Below are 25,186 nucleotides of genomic sequence, written 5' to 3'. Positions count from 1 at the left end.
CCGTCATGATTATCTGGGTCGTGAAGATCTTTTTTGTACTGTTCTTCTGTGTAGTCTTGCCACCTCTTAATATCTTCTGCTTTTGTTAGGTCCAGACCATTTCTGTCCTTTATCAAGCCCATCTTTGCATGAAATGTTCCCTTGGTATCTCTAATTTTCTTGAAGAGATCTCTAGTCTTTTCCATTCTGTTGTTTTCCTCTATTTCTTTGCATTGATCGCTGAAGAAGCCTTTCTTATCTCTTCTTGCTATTCTCTGGAACTCTGCATTCAGATGCTTATATCTTTCCTTTTCTCCTTTGCTTTTTGCCTCTCTTCTTTTCACAGCTATTTGTAAGGCCTCCCCAGACAGCCATTTTGCTTTTTTGCATTTCTTTTCCATGGGGATGGTCTTGATCCCTGTCTCCTGTACAATGTCACGAACCTCATTCCATAGTTCATCAGGCACTCTATCTGTCAAATCTAGGCCCTTAAATCTATTTCTCACTTTCATTGTATAATCATAGGGATTTGATTTAGGTCATGCCTGAATGGTCTAGCAGTTTTCCCTACTTTCTTCAATTGGAGTCTGAATTTGATAATAAGGAGTTCATGATCTGAGCCACAGTCAGCTCCTGGTCTTGTTTTTGTTGACTGTATAGAGCTTCTCCATCTTTGGCTGCAAAGAATATAATCAATCTGATTTCGGTGTTGACCATCTGTGATGTCCATGTGTAGAGTTTTCTCTTGTGTTGTTGAAAGAGGGTGTTTGCTATGACCAGTGCATTTTCTTGGCAAAGGCCAAATTTGCCTGTTACTCCAGGTGTTTCTTGACTTCCTACTTCCGCATTCCAGTCCCCTATAATGAAAAGGACATCTTTTTTGGGTATTAGTTCTAAAAGGTCTTGTAGGTCTTCAGAAAACCATTCAACTTCAGGTTCTTCAGTGTTACTGGTTGGGGCATAGGCTTGGATAACTGTGGTATTGAATGGTTTGCCTTGGAGACGAACAGAGATTTTTCTGTCGTTTTTGAGATTGCATCCAAGTATTGCATTTCAGACTCTTTTGTTGACCATGATGGCTATTCCATTTCTTCTGAGGGATTCCTGCCTGCAGTAGGAGATATAATGGTCATCTGAGTTAAATTCACCCATTCCAGTCCATTTTAGTTCTCTGATTCCTAGAATGTCGACGTTCACCCTTGCCATCTCTTGTTTGACACTTCCAATTTGCCTTGATTCATGGACCTGACATTCCAGGTTCCTATGCAATAATGTTCTTTACAGCATCAGATCTTGCTTCTATCACCAGTCACATCCACAGCTGGGTATTGTTTTTGCTTTGGCTTCTTCCCTTCATTCTTTCTGGAGTTATTTCTCCACAGATCTCCAGTAGCATATTGGGCACCTACTGACCTGGGGAGTTCCTCTTTCAGTATCCTATCATTTTCTCTGTTCATACTGTTCATGGGGTTTTCAAGGCAAGAATACTGAAGTGGTTTGCCATTCCCTTCTCCAGTGGACCACATTCTAGCAGGGTTAATTTGTGGTGAGGCCTCTCCTGCCTTCTCATTGTCTTCTCATAAACCTTTTCCTCTGGAGAAGGAAATAGCAACCCACTCCAGTATTCTTGCCTGGAAAATCCCATGGATGGAGAAGCCTGGTAGGCTATAGTCCATGGGGTTGCAAAGAGTCGGACATGATTGAGCCACTTCACTTCACTTCGCTTCACTTCTGTGCATATATGTAGAGAGAGACAGAGAAAGAGAGACTTCTAATGTATCATCCTCTTTTATAAGGACACTAGCCCTATTGGATTAGGGCCCCACACTTATGACCTCATTTAACCTCAGTTATCTCCATTATAGGCCCTGTCTCCAAATACATTGTGGGTCAAGGCTTTAAGATTTGAAGCAGGGGGAAGGGACCCAATTCAGTGCATAATGCTCTGAGAACTTAGATAAATGCCCTAATTTCTCAAAGCCTTTCTTCTCTCATCCCTGTTTCTCTGGGCAAGAGAGAGTTTTGCTCATTGTGCTGAGTTGCTCAGTCATGTCCAACTCTTTGTGACCCCATAGACTGTAACCTGCCAGGCTCCTTTGTCAATGGGGATTCTCCAGGCAAGAAGACTGGAATGGGTTGCCATGTCCTCCTCCAGGGGATCTTCCCAACCCAGGAATTGAACTGGGGTTTCCTGCATTAAATCCTGCAGGTGGATTTGATATTTTGTTCCTTAAATGACAGTAAATGAGATTATGTACATGAAACACTCAACACATTATCTGACACAGAGTAGAATGTCAGTAGTGTCTCCCAGAAGCAGACACTCATTGAAAAAAGATTATTTGGAAAGTAAAAGAAACACTAGAAAGGGAGTGGAGAAGTGGCAGGAAAGGAGGAGGAGTCAATAAAGCAAAGGCTGTGATGTCTAAGGAATCACCACTGGGAGTAACTGGAGCTCCATCCACTGGGGAAGCTCAGCTTCTGTGCAGAGCAAACACCAAAGAGTTACCCCCATACCTGGGTGAAAGGAGCTGGGGCATTTCTGTCTGCCCCCACAGGTGTTAATCCTCTCCACTTGCAGCTTTCTGAGCCGGTGGAGAGTGGACACAGACTCCAGGGGAACCTGCAGGCAAAGAGATGCCAATGTCAGCTGTTGGGAGCCCAGCCAGCCCTGCAAGAGTCCAGCCTAAGGGGACCTAGACCTGTCCCCTTCTGTTGCTATAGGAGCCATCATGAATGCTTGGTTATACACTGTAGTGATGGGAGTAATAACTACTACTTTACAGAGCACTAGGGATGCCCCTTGACAAAAGGTTCTGGGGCCAAAAAAGTATAAAGAATATTCCTACCATGGCTGTACTCAGGGTGATTCAAAACTAGAGCTCTGTTGATGTCCTGCAGTTAAGATGTCAAGCTTTTTTCTGGTCCTATGATTTCCAGACTTATCTACAGAAAGACTTTCTCATACAATATTTACTTACCTTTTAAGAGATGAACGTTCTCTGACACATGCTTTGCTGTTGTTATTGTTTAGACACTAAGTTGTGTCTGATTCTTTTGTAACCCCATGAACTGTAGCCTGCCAGGCTCCTCTGTCCATGGGATTTTCCAGTTAAGAATACTGGAGTCGATTGCCATTTCCTTCTCCAGGGGATCTTCCTGATCCAGGGATTGAACCCATGTATCTAGCATTGGCAGGAAGATTCTTTATTACCTGGGAGTTTTAAAGCCACTGGGGAAGCCAACACATGCTTTGGGCATTCTCAGTTCTGGCTAACAGAGGTGTGATTGTCCTGAATTGTAAATATGTTCTCATCTGTCCACCTCTGTTGTCTCAGAACAGCACCTAGTGCAGAAAAGATGTTCAATAAATGTTTGTTTTGCAATAAATTCCTAAAGAAATTTCCAGAAATGATCTGGAGATATTTTCAGTAAAAGGAGCTCATGAAAAACAACTGTCTAGTCCCTAAAATGACTGCTTTGAAAGCCTTTGTATGCAAATCCAGCTGAATATACATGTTAAAATATTGACCCCAAAATTTTTTATTCACCTGGATTTTTTTTCCATTTATCTAAGTGAAACAGTGGACTTGCCTAAAAAATGAGGATACCTGCTGTTAGAATACTGTTCACTTCAGAAGGAGAGAAGCATTTCCTCCATAGATTCACGTGTGAATGCAGATCAGAGACAATGGTCGTAATGTCCCTCTGATCTGACTTTGCTAATAAGAGTGTGTGCTCCCCCTATACTTCACCTTTCTCAGGATTGCAGCTGCAACCCCACTCTAGAATGAGAAGAATCAAATCAGAGGACTTCTGACAAGTGCATCCCCTTAAGCCTAATGCTAAATACTGCCTATTTATTGGCATCAGTGTCAGCTTGGATGAGGGTGAGTCCTTGTCATTCAAACCCTCATCCTCTGACAAGACCAAAGGTTTTTCTTGAGTCTGAGGCAGTTGCTTCAGTTGCAACAAAGCCTGCGTGAGATGGGGATTGGCATGAATAGGCTTTTCTTCAAAGATCATTGCTCCTGCTGGGTATCCTACTGTTCTAGCCCAAATGCCTAAAAATGGCAATGCCAATAGCAACTCATTGTCAATCATTATTACAACAAGAGATTTGAGACTTTAATTGTTACTCATTTTTTGGAGCTAAGATGGAGGCTTGGAACTGTAAAATAAGTTTGTTTGAATACCTGCTTGATTAGCCACTTATGTACTCAAAGGCCCATTTCTTAGGAAGGAATATTTTCTGGGATATTGCTTGTCTTCGTAGCATTCATAAAAGGCAGGAGGTGGTACATGGTAGCATTCTTTTCAGGCCCTACCAATGGAAATGTTGCTGCTGCTGCTCCTAAGTCACTTCAGTCGTGTCCGACTCTGTGCAACTCCATAGATGGCAGCCCACCAGGCTCCCCCGTCCCTGGGATTCTCCAGGCAAGAACACTGGAGTGGGTTGCCATTTCCTTCTCCAATGCATAAAAGCTAAATAAGTTCTTCTTCTTCTCCTGTGAGAACTCCAAAACAACAACTCGCCGCTGAACAATCATCTACTAGAGAATGTTGGATTCCACCAAAAAAAGATACCCCGTGTCCAAGGGCAAAGGAGAAGCCCAAGCATGATGGTAGGAAGGGCAAAATCATATTTAGTATCAAACCCCTTACCCACCAGAGAAGCTCAGAGGGCTCTAGTGTGCACCAACCTTGTGTGCACCAGGAACCAGAGACCCCACAGAGACTGAGCCAGAACTGTGTTTGAGTGTCTCCTGTAAAGGTACAGGTCAGCAGTGGCCTGCCGCAGGGGCAGGGGTTCTAGGTGCAGCAGACCTAGATATGGCATAAGCGCTCTTGGAGGACGTAGCCATTAATCCTACCATTGAGCCGCAGAACTTACACAAGACTGGGGAAACAGACTCTTAAAGGGCACAAACAGAACTTTGTGTGCATCAGGACCTAGGAGAAAGGAGCAGTGACCACATAAGAGACAGACCCAGACTTGCCCGTGAGTGTCCAGGAGTCTCCAGCAGAGGCATAGGTCAATGGTGTCCTGCTGCAGGGTCGGGGGCACTGAGTTTGGGAGGGCATGCATGGGATCTTTTGAAGGAGGTACCTCCATCACAATTTGGCCTCAGGTCAAACAACAAGGAGGGAACACAGCCCAGCCCATCAACAGAAAATTGGATTTAAGATTTACTGAGCATGTGTTAGTTGTGTTAGTTGCTCAGTCGTGTCCGACTCTGCGATCCCACAGATTGTAGCCTGCCAGGCTTCTCTGTCCATGGAATTCTCCAGGCAAGAATACTGGGGTGGGTTGCCATTCCCTTTTCCAGAGGAACATCCCAACCCAGGGATCGAACCCTGGTCTCCTGCATTGCAGGCAGATTCTTTCCCGTTTGAGCTACAGGGAAGTCCCTAGCCTGGCCCATTAGAACAAGACCCAGTTTTCCCCTCAGTCAGTCTCTCCCATCAGGAAGCTTCCATAGGCCTTGTATCCTTATACATCAGAGGGCAGACAGAACGAAAACCACAATCACAGAAAACTAACCAAACTGATCACATGGGCCATAGCCTTGTCTAACTCAATGAAACTATGAGCCATGCTGTGTAGGGCCATCCAAAATGGATGGGTCATAGTGGACAGTTTTGACAAAACATGGAGAAGGGAATGGCAAACCACTTCAATATTCTTGCCTTGAGAACCCCATGAATAGCATGAAAAGGCAAAAAGTTAGGGCACTGAAAGATGAACTCCCCAAGTCAGTAGTTACCCTATGCTATGGGAGATCAGTAGAGAAATAACTCCAGAAAGAATGAAGAGACACAGCCAAATCAAAAACAACACCCAGTTGTGGATGTGACTGGTGATGGAAGTGAAATCCGATGCTGTAAAGAGCAATATCCATAGGAATCTGGAATGTTAGGTCCATGAATCAAGGCAAATTGGAAGTGGTCAAACAGGACATGGCAAGAGTGAACATCAAATTTTAGGAATCAGTGAACTAAAATGGACTGGAATTGGCGAATTTAACTCAGATGACCATTATATCTAGCACTATGGGCAAGAATCCTTTCAAAGAAATAGAGTAGCCTTCATAGTCAGAGTCAACAAAAGAGTCCGAAATGCAGTACTTGGATGCAATCTCAAAAATGACAGAATGATCTCTGTTCGTTTCCAAGGCAAATCATTCAATATCATAATAATCCAAGTCTATTCTCCAACCAGTAATGCTGAAGACACCGAAGTGGAATGAGTCTATGAAGGCCTACAAGACCTTCTAGAACTAACACCAAAAAAAAAAAAAAAAAGATATCCATTTCATTATAGCGAACTGGAATGCAAAAGTAGGAAGTCAAGAGATACCTGGAGTAAAAGGTAAATTTGGCCCTCGAGTACAAAATGAAGCAGGGGAATGGCTAAAGCATTTTGCCAAGAGAACACACTGGTCCTAGCAAACACCCTCTTCCAAAAACACAAGAGAAGACTCCACACATGGACATCACCAGATGGTCAACACAGAAATCAGATTGATTATATTCTTTGCAGCCAAATTTGGAGAAGCTCTATAAAGTCAGCAAAAACAAGAATGGGAGCTGACTGTGACTCAGATCATGAGCTCCTTATTGCCAAATTCAGACTTAAACTGAAGGAAGTAGGGAAAACCACTAGACTATTGAGGTATGACCTAAATCAAATGCCTTACGACTATACAGTGGAAAGGACAAATAGATTCAAGGGATTAGATCTGATAGACAGGGATTAGATACCTGAAGGACTATGGATGGAGGGTCATGGCAGTGTATGGGAGGCAGTGATCAAGACCATCTCTAAGAAAAAGAAAGGCAAAATGGTTATCTGAGGAGGCCTTACAAATAGATGAGAAAAGAAGAGAAGCTAAAGGCAAAGGAGGAAAGGAAAGATATACCCATTTGAATGGTGAGTTCCAAAGAATAGCAAGGAGAGATAAGAAACCCTTCCTGAGTGATGAGTGCAAAAAATAGAGGAAAATAATAGAATGGGAAAGACTAGAGATCTCTTCAGGAAAATTAGAGACACCAAGGGAACATTTCATGCAAAGATGGACACAATGAAGGACAGAAACGCTATGGACCTAACAGAGGCAGAAGATATTAAGAAGAGTTGGCAAGAATACACAGAAGAACTTCTGACCTAGACCCAGAAAAGATCTTCATGACCCAGATAACCACGATGGTGTGATCACTTACCTAGAGCCAGACATCCTGGAATGCAAAGTCTAGTGGACCTTAGGAAGCATCACTACAAATGAAGCTAGTGGAGGTGATGCAATTCAAGTTGAGCTCTTTCAAATCCTAAAAGATGATGCTGTAAAAGTTCTGCACTCAATATGCCAGCAAATTTGGAAAACTCAGCAGCGGCCACAGGACTGGAAAAGATCAATTTTCATTCCAGTCCCAAAGAAAGGCAATGCCAAAGAATGCTCAAACTACCGCACAATTGCACTTATCTCACAAGCTAGCAAAGTAATGCTCAAAATTCTCCAAGTCAGGTTTCAACAATATGTGAAATGTGAGCTTCCAAATGTTCAAGCTAGATTTATAAAAGGTTGAGGAACCAGAGATAAATTGCCAACATCCGTTGGATCATTGAAAAAGCAAGAGAGTTCCAGAAAAACGTATACTTTTGCTTTATTGAATACACCAAAGCCTTTGACTGTGTGGATCACAACAAACTGTGGAAAATTCTGAAAGAGATGTGAATACCAGACCACCTGACCTACCTCCTGAGAAATCTGTATGCAGGTCAAGAAGTAACAGATAGAACTGGACATGGAACAACAGACTGGTTCCAAATTGGGAAATGAGTACATCAAGGCTGTAGGATGTCACCCTGCTTATTTAACCTATATAGAGAGTATATCATGGGAAATGCTGGACTGGATGAAGCACAAGATGGATTCAAGATTGCTGGGAGAAATATCAATAACCTCAGATATGCAGATGACACCACCCTTATGGCAGAAAGCGAAGAAGAACTAAAGAGCCTCTTGATGAAAGTGAAAGAGGAGAATGAAAATGTTGGTTTAAAACTCAACATTCAGAAAGCTAAGATCATTGACATCCGGCCCCATCACTTCATGGCAAATAGATGGGGAAACAATGGAAGCGGTGACTGACTTTATTTTCTTGGGCTCCAAAATCACTGCAGATGGTGACTGCAGCCATGAAATTAAAAGATGCTTGCTCCTTCAAAGACAAACTATGACCAACCTAAACAGCATGCTAAAAAGCAGAGACATTACTTTGCCAACAAATGTCCATCTAGTCAAAGCTATGGTTTTTCCAGTAGTCATTTATGGATGTTAGAGTTGGACTATAAAGAAAGCTGAGTGCCAAAGAATTGATGCTTTTGAACTCTGGTTTTGGAGAAGACTCTTGAGAGTCTTCTGCAAGTAGATCCAACCAGTCAATCCTAAAGGAAATCAGTCCTGAATATTCACTGGAAAGACTGATGCTGAAGCTGAAACTCCAATACTTTGTCCACCTGATGTGAAGAAGTGACTCATTGGAATTGACCCTGATGCTGGGAAAGACTGAAGGCAGAAGGAGAAGATGACAGAGGATGAGATGGTTGGATAGCATCATCGAATTGATGGACATGAGTGTGAGTAAACTGTGGGAGTTGGTGATGGACAGGGAAGCCTGGTGTGCTGCAGTCCATGGGGTCGCAAAGAGTCGGACACAACTGAGTGACTGAACTAACTTACTGGCTAAGTAGGAGTGAGAAGAGAGACCTAAGATCATAATTGGTCTTCCTTGAAGAAAGAGATTGTGGATCTTAGAAGGCACAATCTGAAAAGGCAATCTACCAATGCCTGATAATGCAATTTGTGGATCATCTCAGTGCTGAGAGGATTGTTGGGGTCATTGGGAGCTATTGGAATGGGTAACAAATGCAGATGGAACACAATGACACTGAACCAAAATATTTTTTGAAATTTATTTTATCATGTCATATCTTAGTTGCATCACATGGCTTCTTTGTTGCTTCATGTGGGTTCTTTCACTGAGGCACACAGATTCTTTAGTTGTGGTGCATGGACTCTGGAGTGCACAGGCTTAGTAGTTGCAGCATCTGAACTTAGTTGCTCCGTGACATGTGAGATCTTAGTTCCCCAACCAGGAATTGAACCTGCATCCCCTGCTTTGCAAAGTGGATTAGTAACCACTGGACTACAGGGAATTCCTGACCAAAGTATTCCTGAGACCAGATTTATTTGGGAACAGGGCATAAAATTGCCTTTCTTTAGAAAGATATTGACCTGACTACTTCTTATCAATAACTCTTGTTTTGTCATCTATTCATGTGTCTTCCCCTCTACCCCCCTACTTAAACACCCCTGGAGAGAAAGTCTTCCTAATATCGTTTTACTGGTTGTGTTCTGTGTTTTGGCTTATTTCAAGTTAAAAAATATAATGTCTACATTATTCTAGGAAATGGTAGCTTTTCTACAACGAGTGATAATCTGGGAATGGGGTAAGGGGGATAATGATTTTGCCAGTAAGACTAAAAACACTGAAACATTCTTAATGATAGGGTTGGAAAGGCGAGGAGCTTGGGTTCAAAATCAACTATGGGAAGGAAAGCCAATTCCTTTATCATCTGAATTTTTCATGTTATTTTTATTGATAGCTATACATAAAAAACCTATGTTCTTTTATTGGAATATAATTGTTTTACAGTGTTATATTAGTTTGTGCTGTATAACAAAGTGGATCAGCTATCTGTACACATATATTCCCTCCCTCTTGAGCCTCCCTCCCACCCTATCCCCATATCCCACCCCTCTAGGTCATCACAGAGCACCGAGCTGAGCTCTCTGTATTATACAGCAGCTTCCCACTAGCTATCTATTTTGCACACGATAGTGTATATATGTCAGTGCTACTCTCTCAGTTCATCCCACTCTCTCCTTCCTACCCTGTGTCCACATGTCCAGTCTCTACATCTGTGTCTCTACTCCTAAGCTGCAAATAGTTTCATCTGAATCATTATTCTAGGTTCTGTATATACGTGTTAATATTTGTTTTTACTCTTTTTGACTTACTTCACTCCATATGACAGATTCTAGGTCCATCTATATCACTACAAATGATCCAATTTCATTTCTTTTTATGGCTGAGTAATATTTCATTATATATATATATATTATATATATACACATATACATACACACACATATATATCCACCAACAGATGAGTGGATAAAGAAAATATCTTACATATTTACAATGGAAAACCTATGTTCTTAGTCATTATGCCACAGTGAGCTTAACCAAAGCCAGTGTCTTTAGATTACTTCATTCTTAAGGTTTAACTTAATTATTTCTTTACCATCTTCTCCATGCTTACACATTGAGACTTAAGCACTAACATGAGATCTAGGGCTTAAAAGCAAACACATGTAGTACAAACCCCACTGTGGACATTTTCTGAATCTCTTTTGGGAGCTTCCTTCAGTTCAGTTCAGTTCAGTTCACTCAGTAGTGTCCAACTCTGTGACCCCATGAATTGCAGCATGCCAGGCCTCCCTGTCCATCACCATCTCCCAGAGATCACTCAAACTCATGTCCATCGAGTCAGTGATGCCATCCAGCCATCTCATCCTCTGTCATCCCCTTCTCCTCCTGCCCCCAATCCCTCCCAGCATCAGAGTCTTTTCCATTGAGTTAACTCTTTGCATGAGGGGGCCAAAGTACTGGAGTTTCAGCTTTAGCATCATTCCTTCCAAAGAACACCCAGGGCTGATCTCCTTCAGAATGGACTGGTTGGATCTCCTTGCAGTCCAAGGGACTCTCAAGAGTCTTCTCCAACATCACAGTTCAAAAGCACCAATTCATCGGTGCTCAGCTTTCTTCACAGTCCAACTCTCACATCCATACATGACCACTGGAGAAACCATAGCCTTGACTAGACAGACCTTTGTTGGCAAAGTAATATCTCTGCTTTTCAATATGCTATTTAGGTTGGTCATAACTTTTCTTCCAAGGAGTAAGCGTCTTTTAAATTCATGGCTGCAGTCACCATCTGCAGTGATTTTGGAGCCCAAAAAAATAAAGTCTGACACTGTTTCCACTGTTTCCCTACCTATTTCCCATGAAGTGATGGGACCAGATGCCATGATCTTCGTTTTCTGAATGTTGAGCTTTAAGCCTACTTTTTCACTCTCCTCTTTCACTTTCATCAAGAGGCTTTTTAGTTCCTCTTCACTTTCTGCCATAAGGGTGGTGTCATCTGCATATCTGAGGTGATTGATATTTCTCCTGGCAATCTTGATTCCAGCTTGTGCTTCATCCAGCCCAGGGTTTCTCATGATGTACTCTGCATATAAGTTAAATAAGCAGGGTGACATTATACAGCCTTGACGTACTCCTTTTCCTATTTGGAACCAGTCTGTTGTTCCATGTCCAGTTCTAACTGTTGCTTCCTGACCTGCATATAGGTTTCTCAAGAGGCAGGTCAGGTGGTCTGGTATTCACATCTCTCAGAATTTTTCCACAGTTGATTGTGATCCACACAGTCAAAGGCTTTGGCATAGTCAATAAAGCCATAATGTAACTGGAGATCAATTTCTGGAGTCAGACCCAGGTTCAAATCCCAGCTATATCCATCCCCTCTTATCTCCATAACCATAGGAGAGTTACTTAAACTCTCTGGATCCAACTTTGCTCCTCTATCGAAAGAAACTAATACTACCGAATTCATAGGGCTGTAAAGTTAGCAGCATAGTGACCACTAAGACAAAAACCTTACTGAATTTCTCCTTCCCCACAGGGTCTATTCTCTCTTCCCCACTATATAGCAAAACTTATTGAAAGAATTATCTTCTTATCCATTTCCTTCCTCTTTTTCTCTTCATCAACCTACTCCAGTGTTTTCTGCCTCAAACTTTGTTCTTTGCATTCTGATTTAATATCCTCTTCATTGACTCAACTCAATGAAGGGCATTTCTGTCTGATTCAATGATGCCTTTAGGATGCCTCCCACTCTCTCCATATTCAATCCATTTCCAATTTTTGACTGTTTTACATTTATCTCATAAACCCAGTCTTTTCTCTCCATCGCCACAGTCACTGTTACCTCTCCCCTGGCCTGTTGCCAGGGACTTATAAGTGGTTCCCCCTCAATTATCCCGTTCATCACCCCCACCATGGCCAGCACATCTCTCCTTTGTGACAAGTTATATTTGTTTGACCATTTTGTTTGTTACTTGTGCTTGTGCTAAGTCGCTTCAGTCACGCCTGACTGTTTGTAACCTCTTGCACAGTAGTCTGCCTGGTTCCTCTGTCTATGGGATTCTCTAGGCAAGAATACTAGAGAGGGTTGCTGTTTCCTCTCCCAGGGGATCTTCCCGAACCAGGGATCAAACCCGCATCTCTTTCGCCTCCTGCATTGGCAGGTTATTTACCACTAGCACCACGTGGGAAGCCCTGGTTTATTGCTATCTCCTCTATTAAAAATAGCTCCACGAGGAGCTCTCTGAGCTCCATGAGGTCAGAGATTATATCTGACTTTGCTTACCACTCTATTCTTAAGGCATAGCACCAAGTTTGTCATACAGTAGGGGCTAAATAATTATTTTTGGAGCGAATAAGGCATCTGACCCATGATCTGTGTTCTTACATGGAGCTCCCATTGGTTTCTTTGATGTCATCATCATCATCATCACTGGTGAATTTTTACAGAAGCATGCCTTCCTCTTGAGAGGATAGCAAACTGAACATTAGGATAGTTCAATCTGCTTGGCCTAGGGAAGTTCTCTGAACTTTGTTGCATTGGATATTAGCGCACTCCTGATATTGCTCTAACACAGAGACAAAATAAGGATTTCAGAGAATAAGGTTATGCCCCCACTTTTCACAGTGATCTTCTTCCCTATCTTATGTGTACTACTGATTCCTGCATCAAAGATTTCCCCAAAACTTGAAAGCTTTAAAACAAACATTTATTATCTCACAGTTTTTTGTGTGTCAGGAGTTGCAGCAATGGTCCTCTGGACCAGTGTCTCTCACAGGCTATTGTCAAGGTACAGTTATCTCAAAGCTCACCTGTGGGAAGGATCTCCTATTCCATGCTTACCTATGTGGCTGCAGATCAGCTTCTGGTTCTCACCGACTATTGAGTGGGGACATCAATTCCTGGTCATGTGGGCTGCTCTTAGAGGGCTATTCACAACCTAGCAGCCTGCATTCCCCAGAGCAAAGACTCTAAGACAGAGAACGAGAGATGGTGAGCAAGAAAGAAGTCATGGTGATTTCAGAACCTAAGCTTCGAAGTGATATCCAGTCACTTTTGTGGTATTCTGTTCATTAGAAGCAAATCACTGGATCCACCCAACACTCAAGAGAGGGAATTACACAAAGGCAAGAACACCAGGAAGCAAGGATCACTGGGGCCATTGCAGATAGAAAGTGCCGCCAACAACTGGAAACTTTTTTGTTCCAAAAGTTCTTTTGGCTTTCGCTCAAATCTTTTAAGCCTCGTTTCCTTTAGGAATCATTGGGTACATCTGTGCCTCAATGCCTTGCCATCTTTCCCTTCCAGAAAAGAAAACAAGAGGGGGATGGGGTGGGTTCTAATGAGAATAACTCCCAGTGGACTGATGATTTTAGTTGACACTGAACTGTGGAGAAGACCCCAATTACTCCTTTTGGCTTGTCTGAACATCAGTCTCCTGATGACTTACTTTATAGCTTCATAATGAATATATTAAAAATAGAACTATAGAGCTTATAGATACAGAAGGTATATATTTAGACCTTGAGTTTCTTTCCTCCCTTCACCCCATCCCCCACTCTGCACAGAGGTTTTAGTGCTAATTTGAGATCATTCTGAAACTTCATCTCCTTTATCTTAATTTACATATCCAACATGTTTTGTCTAATTTTAATATAAATGTCTCTGCAATGATTAAGCCACCTCCTAAGTGACTAAATTATCTGTATTCCTTCACTCACACAGCTCAGGCTGTAAGAGGAAAGGAGAGAATGACCTGTATTTAGCAGAGGTTTGTGGAAAAAACTTGGAAAATAAGTGGACATTGATGTCATAATTTAAAGGAGAACTGCAAATGTAGAATTCTGTAAGAAAAATACTGAAGTGCATACCTGCAAGTATATGACTAGTATCTCCACCTTGTTTTTCCTTCATACAGATTGTTTCCCAGAGAAAGCTGTCCAAATCCTTGTTGAAGCACGGGAACACAGCAGGGAAATCTTCCATCACGGTGAGCCCTCCCTCAGGTGCCCACATGGAGCCTGCTGGTCCAACCCAGCCTCATGGGAAGCTGACCCTCTGGATGTTAGGGGTTGATCCCATAACTGCTCAGCTATACCAGTCACCTCTTTTTTTTTTTTTTTTTCAATCTTTCTCCTTCCTAATAATACAATTTTGACCTTTTCATTGTAGGAAAAAAGATTTGAAAGTGAGGCCATTCACTTCAACTAAGCACTTCTGTAATTAAATATAGGTTTTAGCAGGGAACAAAGAAAGAAGTTATTGATCATAGTATGAATATGAAATTGTCTGGCAGTTTCAAATTATCAAAGCTACCTATCCCAGCTTCTCAGTTTCTTGAGAAAAAACATCTAATAGCATTTAGTCCAAGGTTTGGTCTGTTGCCTAATGATCCGAGAGCCCAGCATTTAACTCTTCTTTTCAATATGATAGTTTGGAGCTGCGCTGTTCTAGTTGGTAGCCGTGTAATTTTTCAACTTAAAATTATTTAAAATTAAATAAAAGCAAATAGTCATTCCTTACACTAGCCACATATGCTCAGTAGATCCATATACTGGACAGTGCAGATTACAGAACATTTCTGTCATTACAGAATGTTCTCTTGGGCAAAACTGGAAGTATTTCTAAGTAAAACATGCAGTGTTCAAGAAGAACTCCAGGATTTAAAACTTTGGCATCTTGTATTGAAGTTCCTGAGAAAGATAATGTAGTCTAACTGTTTAGCTGTGTGGGCAAAAAATAATAATAGGTTTAAAAAGTGCCAGAAGAATTTGAGTTGCTTGCAAGGCAAATTGCCTTAGGAGAAAAACCTAAGTTCTTTGAACACTCCTTTTTAACTCAAAAGTGACCTATTCATTAAAAACAAAAATTAATCCATTTTTTAAGGAAGAATTCAAAAATATTTCATTTCTACTGGTGAAAGTTAGGACGGTTCCCACAAGAACTTAGCTGTTTATTGGTTTGGATATTTTAAATGATGCAGTCGTATCAGATCTGTTTCTTGACTACCATTTTCAATCATGAACAAATGGTTCAAATGGTCTTTGACGATGCCACTGGTGCTCTAAAAAGCTCACACCCAATGCTCACAGTCCTAGAAAAGACTTGGGATGGTGAACCCAGTTATGAGAGCTGCCACGGTTCCTTCCCAGCAAAACAAAAGCTCATCTTCCCACCTTTTCTCTAAGAAGTATTGGGGAATTTCCTTTCTCTACACAGCCCATAAAAACTCAATCTCCTTCCTAATTTTAAATATTTAAAAACTCCTCTTGATCTTGGATCCTTGGGTCAGAACAACTTCCATAGTTTCTGGAAAACACTTGAAAATATGTGCACATTTTTCTAGGCTTTGCAGATGAAAGTCATAACTTTCATCATCTTTACAAAGGTGTCTGTAACACAGGATAGTTGAAGACCAGAGCTCAAGTGGAGTGTAAGAGGCAGTAAGGGACAAAAGAGAATCAAATGAGCAACCTAAATATGATGATTCCTGGTTTATCAAGTCATTCTTGAGTTTTTGCTGTAAAGCTCAAGAATGACTTGAGTTTTGTCTGGACCCATGTTCTCTACTCCTCGGGTGCTTATACCTTTGGAGGGATCCTTCCCTTTTTAGATAGCTCTTTTAGCTTTAATTTTATACATAAAATAAAAATTTCCAGAGGCTACCAATGTGTACTCAAACAGATGAATGCAACTCATAATGAAAAAGTTTAGCTCAGATAGAATGGAGATAAAATTGAATTAAAACTCAATAATAACTTTTTTTAATAAAAACTCATAATAACTTTGATAAGGGTGTCCACAAGGTCAGAGGCATTATGGCCTCTGACTGCATAGTGAAGTCTTAACGACTTAGAAGTAGTTTAACCTGTATGCAACTACATTGGTCCTATATTTTGTTGTTGTCATTGTCTTTCTCCTTCTTTTCCCATCAATTTCTGCTTCAAGGGTTTAAGAGTCATTATTCAATATTAGGAAGTGATCTTTTTATGAAACAGGCTTTTAGATACTATTATCTCTTCACTTAGGTCAAAGTTGTTGTCAAGAATTCTCTGTTCTTTCGAGTTAAGGGTTTAGATCCTTGTTCTCTTTCTTCCCTCTCCCCCCTCCTCTTTCTCTCTCCATCTCAAAAAGCTCAGGGACAGTCTTTTCTGAAGCATTTGCAATTAATGCAAAAATTTTCTTTGATGACCTTATAACCTTTGGTCTGGAAAGGCCATACAGACCAGTTTATTTCACAATCCTTGTGGGTCTGGTAGAAAACAGCGGAGAAATATTGCTGCCTGCTCCTTGTTTTTTGGTCACTTCCCAAAGAAGAAATATATATAATTATTTATGGACGTGCTGTTCAGTGCTGTGTGGCCTTTGAAGGAGAAGCTCTCCCTAATTACGCCTCTAAAACTTCTTCCTCCAGCTTACACCGCATATTTCATGTTCTCATGCTCAGCACCAGTGAGGTCTCCTTATCTTCTGTGGTTTGTTCTAGGGACTTCCCTTGTACACCTGAGATGCTGTGCCACATTCACTGGATTGTGGGAAACTCCATGGCAGGTGTCAGTCTTTGTTGATTTTTGGATCAAACACGAGCTAAATTGTTCATGAATCCCTGGGTTGAGTGATCCAACTGCCACTGCTCCTGATGAATGCTTTTTTCCTTTAGGTGATTGCTGAGGAATTATCTGGTAATGATGACTATGTTGAACTTGCCTTCAATGCACGGAAACTGGATGACAAGGTAAAGTGTTTGGCATCAGCATTACTGAAGAAAGTAATAAAGCTAGCACACAAAGCTTAATAAGATTTCCCCTCAAAGCTATTTTTTCCCTTTCAACTCATATTATTAAACAGATCAATGATTTCAGAGAGTATGGAAAGTAAGACTTCCCCCTAATTGAGAAGCAGTTAATGAAAAGAAGGAAGGACTATAATTAAAACAATTTTATAATTAAGTTTATAATTAATAATTGCTATACTTAATTTAATTTATAATTAAGATAATGTTATTACACTAAAACTTCATTTGTTCCCAAATGCTACAAGTCACAGGGCATAGGTGAATGTGATTTAAACCCATTGCTAGGAACTTTTCAAAGGAAAAAAGATGGGAAAGGGAATAAAAGTGGCATTTTTAAAGCATATTTGCAGGCATGGGGTTAAGAGCTTTTCAAGCATGATCACAGTTAATCATTCTTATAGCATCCATGTAACAGGTATTATTAACTCTGTTTTACATATGAAGTAACAGATTCAAAGATGAAGTAGTTGTCTAAAGTCATTCCATGTGTTAGTTCAAATAATCTAAGAAATAGACACCAAGAAAGTGTTAATGATGCCAGCAGGATTTTATCAGGAGAAATGCCTGTGTAGGGAACACAAGAAGGAAATCTAGGAGAGCAGACAGGCCACAATGCAAGTCTGAATATAAGTAAAGAAGAAAGGGAAACAGGGTGGCAGTTTCTGCAACACCACGTAGTCTAAGGAAGGTTCTAAAGAAGATTCTAAGGAAGGAAGTCTAAGGAAGGCAGAAAGGAGTCCTGTGTGTCTCCCATCAGTGCCTTTATACTCCCTACACACGCAGCAATGGCTAGGAGCAGCCCATGTGCAGCCTGGCCTTGGAATGAGGGCAGGACTGGATTTCGGAGTACAAAAGCACTGTTACATTCCCTAAGTGGGAGGTCTGCAAAACACGTGCCAAAGGATACCCTGCTAGTTGGTGGTAACTCTGAGGACTCAGTCCCAGGTCAGCCTGACTTCCATCTGTACTCTTTTGGTTATATCTCGCAATTTCCATGCACTCACAGGCCATGTTAGCCTTGTATACATAGAAAAAATCCTAGGGATTCCACCCCTTTACAAAAATGTTTCCTCTCCAACCATAACATCATATCCACCAATGTATTTACAGAGAACTCCATTTTACTAGCATACAACAAACAGGTGATTTGGGGATGTGGCACTACTTTTTCAAACAATTGCTTGTAGGCATTAGAAAAAGGAAAAACTTTTTTCACAGCTCCCCACAGTATTAAGCAGCAGCTCATATCCTGGCATAGTTCATTTTCACACACAAAGAGTACTCAGCCTAATTATGTGTTCATTAATTCACTCTCCTATCGGTTCATTCATTCACTCCTTCATTCATTTACCAAACCTTCGTCATGGGCTTGTCATGCATCTGTTGGTGGGAAATGGGCATCCTTGGAGCCATTCTTATATCCAAAACCTGTAATTCACCATCCAAGTAACACATCAATTTAAACAACAAATGACATAATGATACTAAAGCTATAGGAGGATGATACATAATCAGAGTGTCCTGAAAAGAGTAATCCATTCTGCCTTGAAATAATAGGAAAGACTTTGTTCTTAAGAAGAAATTATAGTTGGATTTTTTTGTTATCCTGAGTGGATTGTGTAACACTTTCACAGACTGTCACCTTTTGACATTAGCTGAACAAGGTACTGGGAACTATAGAGTGCAATGGTGTCAATGGAGTGTAAGATCTTACCACTCACTTCCTCTGATTATCAGGCTCTTTCTCTCTATCATCTTCAAGTTTCAGAATAATTCACCAGACGCCTTTGTAGTATCTTACCTGGGGACATTATAAGCCAACGGGTCAGTGTGTAGCAGTTTTAAACTACTCACTTAATGGCTTCTCATGACTTCTTTCCACTTAGTCACACACTCCAAATGATTTCTGTTACAGAGCAAAGGAAAGTGGGGGTTTGTCAGTGGGCCCATCAGCTCTAAGGTGTATAAGCAGTTTCCCTTCATCCAAATGAGCACTTGCTCACAGAACTGAAAGACCCCTATCCACACCTACCATGGTTCTCGATGGCTGTGCCCACCCTGGACTGTGTAGATTGCTCATTACTGAGAGCCCAATGCCCTGGAGCCACAGACTGCAGATCTTCTATAATGAGGTGGGGTCTTTCCCAGAGTCAGTCACCCAGAAAGGAGTGGGCCCTGTTCATAACAAAGCAGGTCATTGCTCCAGTGTGGACTAGGAGGTGAATGGTCTGAGATGGAGAGAGATTGTGGAGATGAGGAGCAAGATGATACCATGAAGATCAGCTCACACAACCTCTTCAGGAAACAGAGGCTCAGCAAGGCCTGATGATTTTCACCAAGACACTGCTGCCTGGTTATTTATTGCTGTATCACAAACTACCTCAAAACCTGGTGACTTAGATGAACAGCTACTTTTTTTTTTTTTTTATGTCATCATTTTGAGGGTCAGAAATTCAGGCAGGATTCAACTGGGCAATTCTTCTGTTCCTTATGAAATTGATAGAAGTCACTCAGTTAGGGACGTCCCCTGTGGTCCAGTGGTTAGGAATTCACCCGCCAATGCAGAAGATGTGGGTTCAATCCCTGGTCTAAGAAGACTCTACATTCTGTGGGGCAACTATGCCCATGCACCACAGTTAAGGAGCCTACATCTAGAGCCTGTGAACCATAACTACTGAAACCCATGCACCCTAGAGCCCATGCTCCACAACATGATAAGCTACTGCCATGGGAAGTCTGCCCACCATGACTAGAGAGTAGCCCCTGCTTGCTGCAACTAGAGAAAGCATGTACCTAGCAACAAAGACCTAGCACAGTCAAAAACAAATAACTAATAAAATTAACAAGAGTTCACTCAGTTATACTCAGCTGGTGGAAGAGCTTTACTCACATGCTTGGCACGTAGGATTGCTGGAAGCCTGGGCTCCACCAAGTTGGTCAGTCAGAGTGCCTTCATGGTGGTCTTAGGTTTATCACATTTTCTATATGGTGGCTAGCTTGAGATATCATTCCAAGAGAAGCCAGTGAAAGCTGTGTGGTCTTTCCTTTTTTTTAATTTTTTAATTGGAGCATAATTGCTTTGCAATGTTCTGTTAGTTTCTGCTGTACATAGCAGGGGAAGGAGATGGTAGGACGAATTGAAAAGTAGCACTGACATAAAAACACGGTCATGTGTATGGCCTTTTCTGACCTAGCCTTGAAAGTCATGCATTATCCCTTCTGCTGCTTCTTGGTTACAAGTGAGTCATAAGGCTGCCCAGAGTCGAGGGGAGGAAAATGACTCCATGTCTTGGTAGGGGAGTGGCAAAATCATAATGCATAAAAAAGCGTGTGGACATTGTAGTGGAAAATGCAACCTGCCACAGTATTTTGTGACAGAATCAGAATAAGAGAGGACAATTATTTCATGTCACAGCTAGTAAAATAGTTTCCAGAGCTTCTCAAGGAAGACTTCCTTCTAGCCTTAGCAACAAATGAGGTTGTCGCTCCCTTCATGTTAACAGTTAAACTTATATCTATTAATTGACAAAATAGACCATGAAAAGCCATGGAGGTAAACAGCTCTCTTAATTTAAAACATTTTGCTAATTAGTATCATGAGAGCAACTAATTTCTACCTGCATTTGAAAAATTGCAGTATGAATATGCTATATCCAATTCAGAATAGTTATAGACATCTGGGCCCCCAGTCTCCATGAAGTAATTCTCCAGTTATCCACATACCTCTGTTAGAAAACTCTGGCCTAATACAAATAGCCTTCTTTTACATATGAAAATGTCAAAGTTTAGGGATGTGAAATGACTTACCCAAGGCCACAGACACTCACACCCACACTCACAATCAGTGACAGAGAGGAACCCAATCAGTTTGTCCAACTACAATCTAAATTTGGGGGGGGGGCAGAGACTTAATGAACACAGGTTAGATTGATCTTGGGCTGTGGAGAACTTGGTCATATTCCCATGTATTTCAGGGAAGAGGGGAGCCAGGGAAGAGGAAGATGAGGGTATGTATGCTATTAGGCAGCAGTCCTCAAGGTGTGGCCCCAGGTCCCAAGACCCTTTCAGAAGAATGTATGAGGTCAAAACCATTTTCATAGCAATGCTAGGACATTATTTTCTATCTTCATTCTCATTCTGTCCCATGTGTACAGTGATTTTCCAGAAACTACTTGATGCCTAATATCACAAGAGATTGAATGCAGCAGCAGGTATGAGAATCCCACTGCCTTCTATTGATCCAGTCATTAAGTTGATTTACAAAGATGTAACATAATGGCATTCTTCTGACAATTTTATACATTTGGAAAATATAAAATGTTATTTTATTATGATAGAATGGGTTTATCTTTATTATTTTTAAAATGATATAACAAATGAATATTTTTAAAATTTCTCAGCTTTAGCTTATAATATGGTAAAATATTGTTAGATATAACCCACATAAGCAAAAGCTCCTTGGTGTCCTCAATAATTTAAGTGTATAAAATGGTCCTAAGACCAAAAAGTTTGAGAACTGCTATTGTGAAGTATATTACTTTTGCAAACCATGAAGACGAGTAAATGCCTCTTTTCTTTTGATAGAAGTAGTTTTATTTAAAAAATTGCAGATCAGAATAATTCATTTTTTCAGAGCTTGTAATTGCTTTACAATATTGTGTTGGTTTCTTCCATACATCAACATGTGTCAGGCATAGGTACCCACATGTCCCCTCCTTCCTGAACCTTCCTCCCACCTCCCACCCCATCCCATCCCACTAGGTTGTCACAGAGCACCAGATTTGAGCTCCATGGGTCATACAACAAATTTCCACTGGCTATCTAATTTTATATATGGTAATATATATGTTTCAATACTACTCTCTCAATGAATCCTACCCTCCACATCCACATACCTATTCTCTATATCTGTGTCTCTATTGCTACCCTGCAAATAGTTTCATGAGTAGCATCTTTCCAGATTCTATGTGTGTGTGTGTGTGCTTAGTCATGTCCAACTCCTTGCAGCCCCATGGAATGTAGCTATATATGGGTTAATATACAATATTTCTCTTTCTCTTTCTGACTTACTTCACTCTGTATAACAGGCTCTAAGTTTATCCACCTTATTAGAACTGAATCAAATGCTTTCCTTGCTATGGCTGAGAAATACTCCATTGTGTATATGTACCACAATTTTTTTATCCATTTATCTTTTGATGGGCATCTACTTGCTTCCATGTCCTATCTATTATAAATAGTCCTGCAGTGAACATTAGAGTACATGTGTCTTTTTCAATTATGGTTTCCTCAGGGTGTATGAACAGTAGTGGGATTGTTGGGTCATATGATAGTTCTATTCCTAATTTTTTTTCCAGTATAAATTTATTTATTTTAATTGGAGGCTAATTACTTTACAATATTGTGTTGGTTTTGCCATGCATTGACATGAATTTGCCATGGGTGTACATGTGTTCCCCATCCTGAACCCCACTCCCACCTCCCTCCCCATACCATTTTTCTGGGTCATCCCAGTGCACCAGCCCCGAGCATCCTGTATCATGCATTGAACCTGGACTGGCGATTCATTTCACATATGATAATATAAATGTTTCAGTGCCATTTTCCCAAATCATCCCACCCTCGCCATCTCCCAGAGTCCAAAAGACTGTTCTATACATCTGTGTCTCTTTTGCTGCCTCGTATACAGGGTTATCGTTTTTTTAAAGAATCACCATACTGTTCTCCAAAGTGGCTGTGTCTTTTTACATTCTCACCAACAGTGCAAGAGTGTTCCCTTTTCTCCACACCCTCTCCAGCATTTATTCTTTGTAGATTTTTTAATGATGGCCATTTTGACAGGTGTGGGGTGATACTTCATTGTAGTTTTGATTTGCGTTTCTCTAGTAATGAGTGATGAAGAGCATCTTTTCATGTGTTTATTGGTCATCTGTATCTCTTCTTTAGAGAAATGTCTGTTTAGATCTTCCACCTATTTTTTTTTTAAACTGGGCTGTTTGTTTTTCTGGTGTTGCATGATCTGCTTGTATATTCTGGAGATTAATCATTTGTCAGTTGTTTCAACTTGCAATTATTTCCTCCCATTCTGAGGGTTGTCTTTTCACCTTGCTTATAGTTTCCTTCGTTGTGCAAGAGCTTTGAAGTTTAATTAGGTCACATTTCTTTATTTTTGTTTTTATTTTAATTACAGTGACCCAATGAGGTGGGTCATTGCTGTGATTGATGTATGTTGAAGAGTGTACTGCCTGTTTTACACTAAGAGCTTTACATTTCTGGCCTTACATTTAAATTTAAGTCTTTAACCTATTTTGAGTTTATTTTGTATAGGGTGTTAAGAAGTGTTCTAGTTTCATTCTTTTGCATGTAGCTGTCCAGTATTCTCAGAACCACTTATTGAAGAGGCTGTCTTTTTCACCATTGTATATTCTTGCCTCCTTTGTCAAAGATAAGCTGCCCATAGGTGTGTGGGTTTATCTTTCAGCTTTCCATTTTGTTCCATTTGTCTATATTTCTGTTTCTGTGCCAGTATCATACCATCTTGATGACTATAGCTTTGCAGTATAGTCTAGAGTCAGGAAGGTTGAGTCCTCCAGTTGCATTCTTCTTTCTCAAGATTGCTTTGACTATTTGGGGTCTTTTGTGTTTCCATACAAATTGTGAAATATTTTGTTCTAGTTCTGTAAAAAAAATATCATTGGTAGTTTGATAGGGATTGCATTGAATGTGTAGATTGTTTTGGGTAGTATAGTCATTATCACAATATTTATTCTTCTAATCCAAGAATATGGTATATCTCTCCATCTGTTTGTATCATCTTTGATGTCTTTTATCAATGTCATAGTTTTTTGCATACAGGGCTTTTTTCTCTTTCAGTTCAGTTGAGTCGCTCAGTCATGTCTAAGTTTTTGCGACCCCATGGCAGCATGCCAGGCCTCCCTGTCCATCACCAACTCCCGGAGTTCACCCAAACTCATGTGCATTGAGTAGGTGATGCCATCCAGCCATCTCATCCTCTGCCATCCCCTTCTCCTCCTGCCCCTAATCCCTCCCAGCATCAGGGTCTTTTCCAATGAGTCAACTCTTCGCATGAGGTGGCCAAAATATTGGAGTTTCAGCTTCAGCATCAGTCCTTCCAATGAACACCCAGGACTGATCTCCTTTAGAATGGACAGGTTGGATCGCCTTGCAGTCCAAGGGACTCTCAAGAGTCTTCTCCAACACCACAGTTCAAAAGCATCAATTCGTCGGTGCTCAGCTTTCTTCACAGTCCAAATCTCGCATCCATACATGACCACTGGAAAAACCATAGCCTTGACTAGACAGACCTTTTTTGGCAAAGTAATATCTCTGCTTTTTAATGTGCTATCTAGGTTGGTCATAACTTTCCTTCCAAGGAGTAAGCATCTTTTAATTTCATGGCTGCAGTCACCATCTGCAGTGATTTTGGAGCCCCAAAAATAAAGTCTGACACTGTTTCCACTGTTTCCTCATCTATTTCCCATGAAGTGATGGGACCAGATGCCATGATCTTCGCTTTCTGAATGTTCAGTTTTAAGCCAAATTTTTCACTCTCCTCTTTCACTTTCATCAAGAGGCTCTTTAGTTCTTCTTCGCTTTCTGCCATAAGGGTGGTGTCATCTGCATATCTGAGGTTATTGGTATTTCTCCCAGCAATCTTGATACCAACTTGTGCTTCATCCAGTCCAGCGTTTCTCATGATGTACTCTGCATGTAAGTTAAATAAGCAGGGTGACAATATACAGCCTTGACGTACTCCTTTTCCTATTTGGAACCAGGCTGTTGTTCCATATCCAGTTCTAACTGTTGCTTCCTGACTTCCTAAGTATTTTATTCTCTTTGTTACAATGGTCAATGATAATGTTTCCTTAACGTGTATTTCTGAATTTTCATTGTTAGTGTAAAGGAATGCAAGGGGTTTCTGTGTATTAATTTTATATCCTGAAACTCTACTATATTCATTTATTGACTCTAGTAATTTTCTGGTGGAATCTTTAGGGTTTTCTATGTAAGGAATTGTGTCATCAGCAAACTGTGTGTGTTTTACTTCTTCTTTTCCAATTCTGATTCCTTTTATTTCTTCTCTGATTTCTGTGGCTAGGTCTTCCAAAACTATGTTG

General features: G+C 40.8%; 1 protein-coding gene across 1 annotated transcript in view; it reads left to right on the top strand.

Annotated features, from left to right (window-relative positions):
• Positions 1-25,186, top strand: part of CPNE4 (copine 4) — a 493,909-nt gene that overhangs the window by 282,040 nt on the left and 186,683 nt on the right. The window contains exons 3-4 of the mRNA XM_040232688.1: positions 14,172-14,243; positions 16,914-16,988. Coding sequence (XP_040088622.1) covers positions 14,172-14,243; positions 16,914-16,988 — 147 coding nt within the window. The remainder of the gene's footprint in view (positions 1-14,171; positions 14,244-16,913; positions 16,989-25,186) is intronic.

Source organism: Oryx dammah, unplaced genomic scaffold (genome assembly GCF_014754425.2).
Source record: "Oryx dammah isolate SB20612 unplaced genomic scaffold, SCBI_Odam_1.1 HiC_scaffold_2, whole genome shotgun sequence".
In the NCBI taxonomy this organism is placed as follows: domain Eukaryota; kingdom Metazoa; phylum Chordata; class Mammalia; order Artiodactyla; family Bovidae; genus Oryx; species Oryx dammah.
Note: the sequence above shows the minus strand (reverse complement) of the source record. Positions and strands in the feature narration are given on the sequence as shown.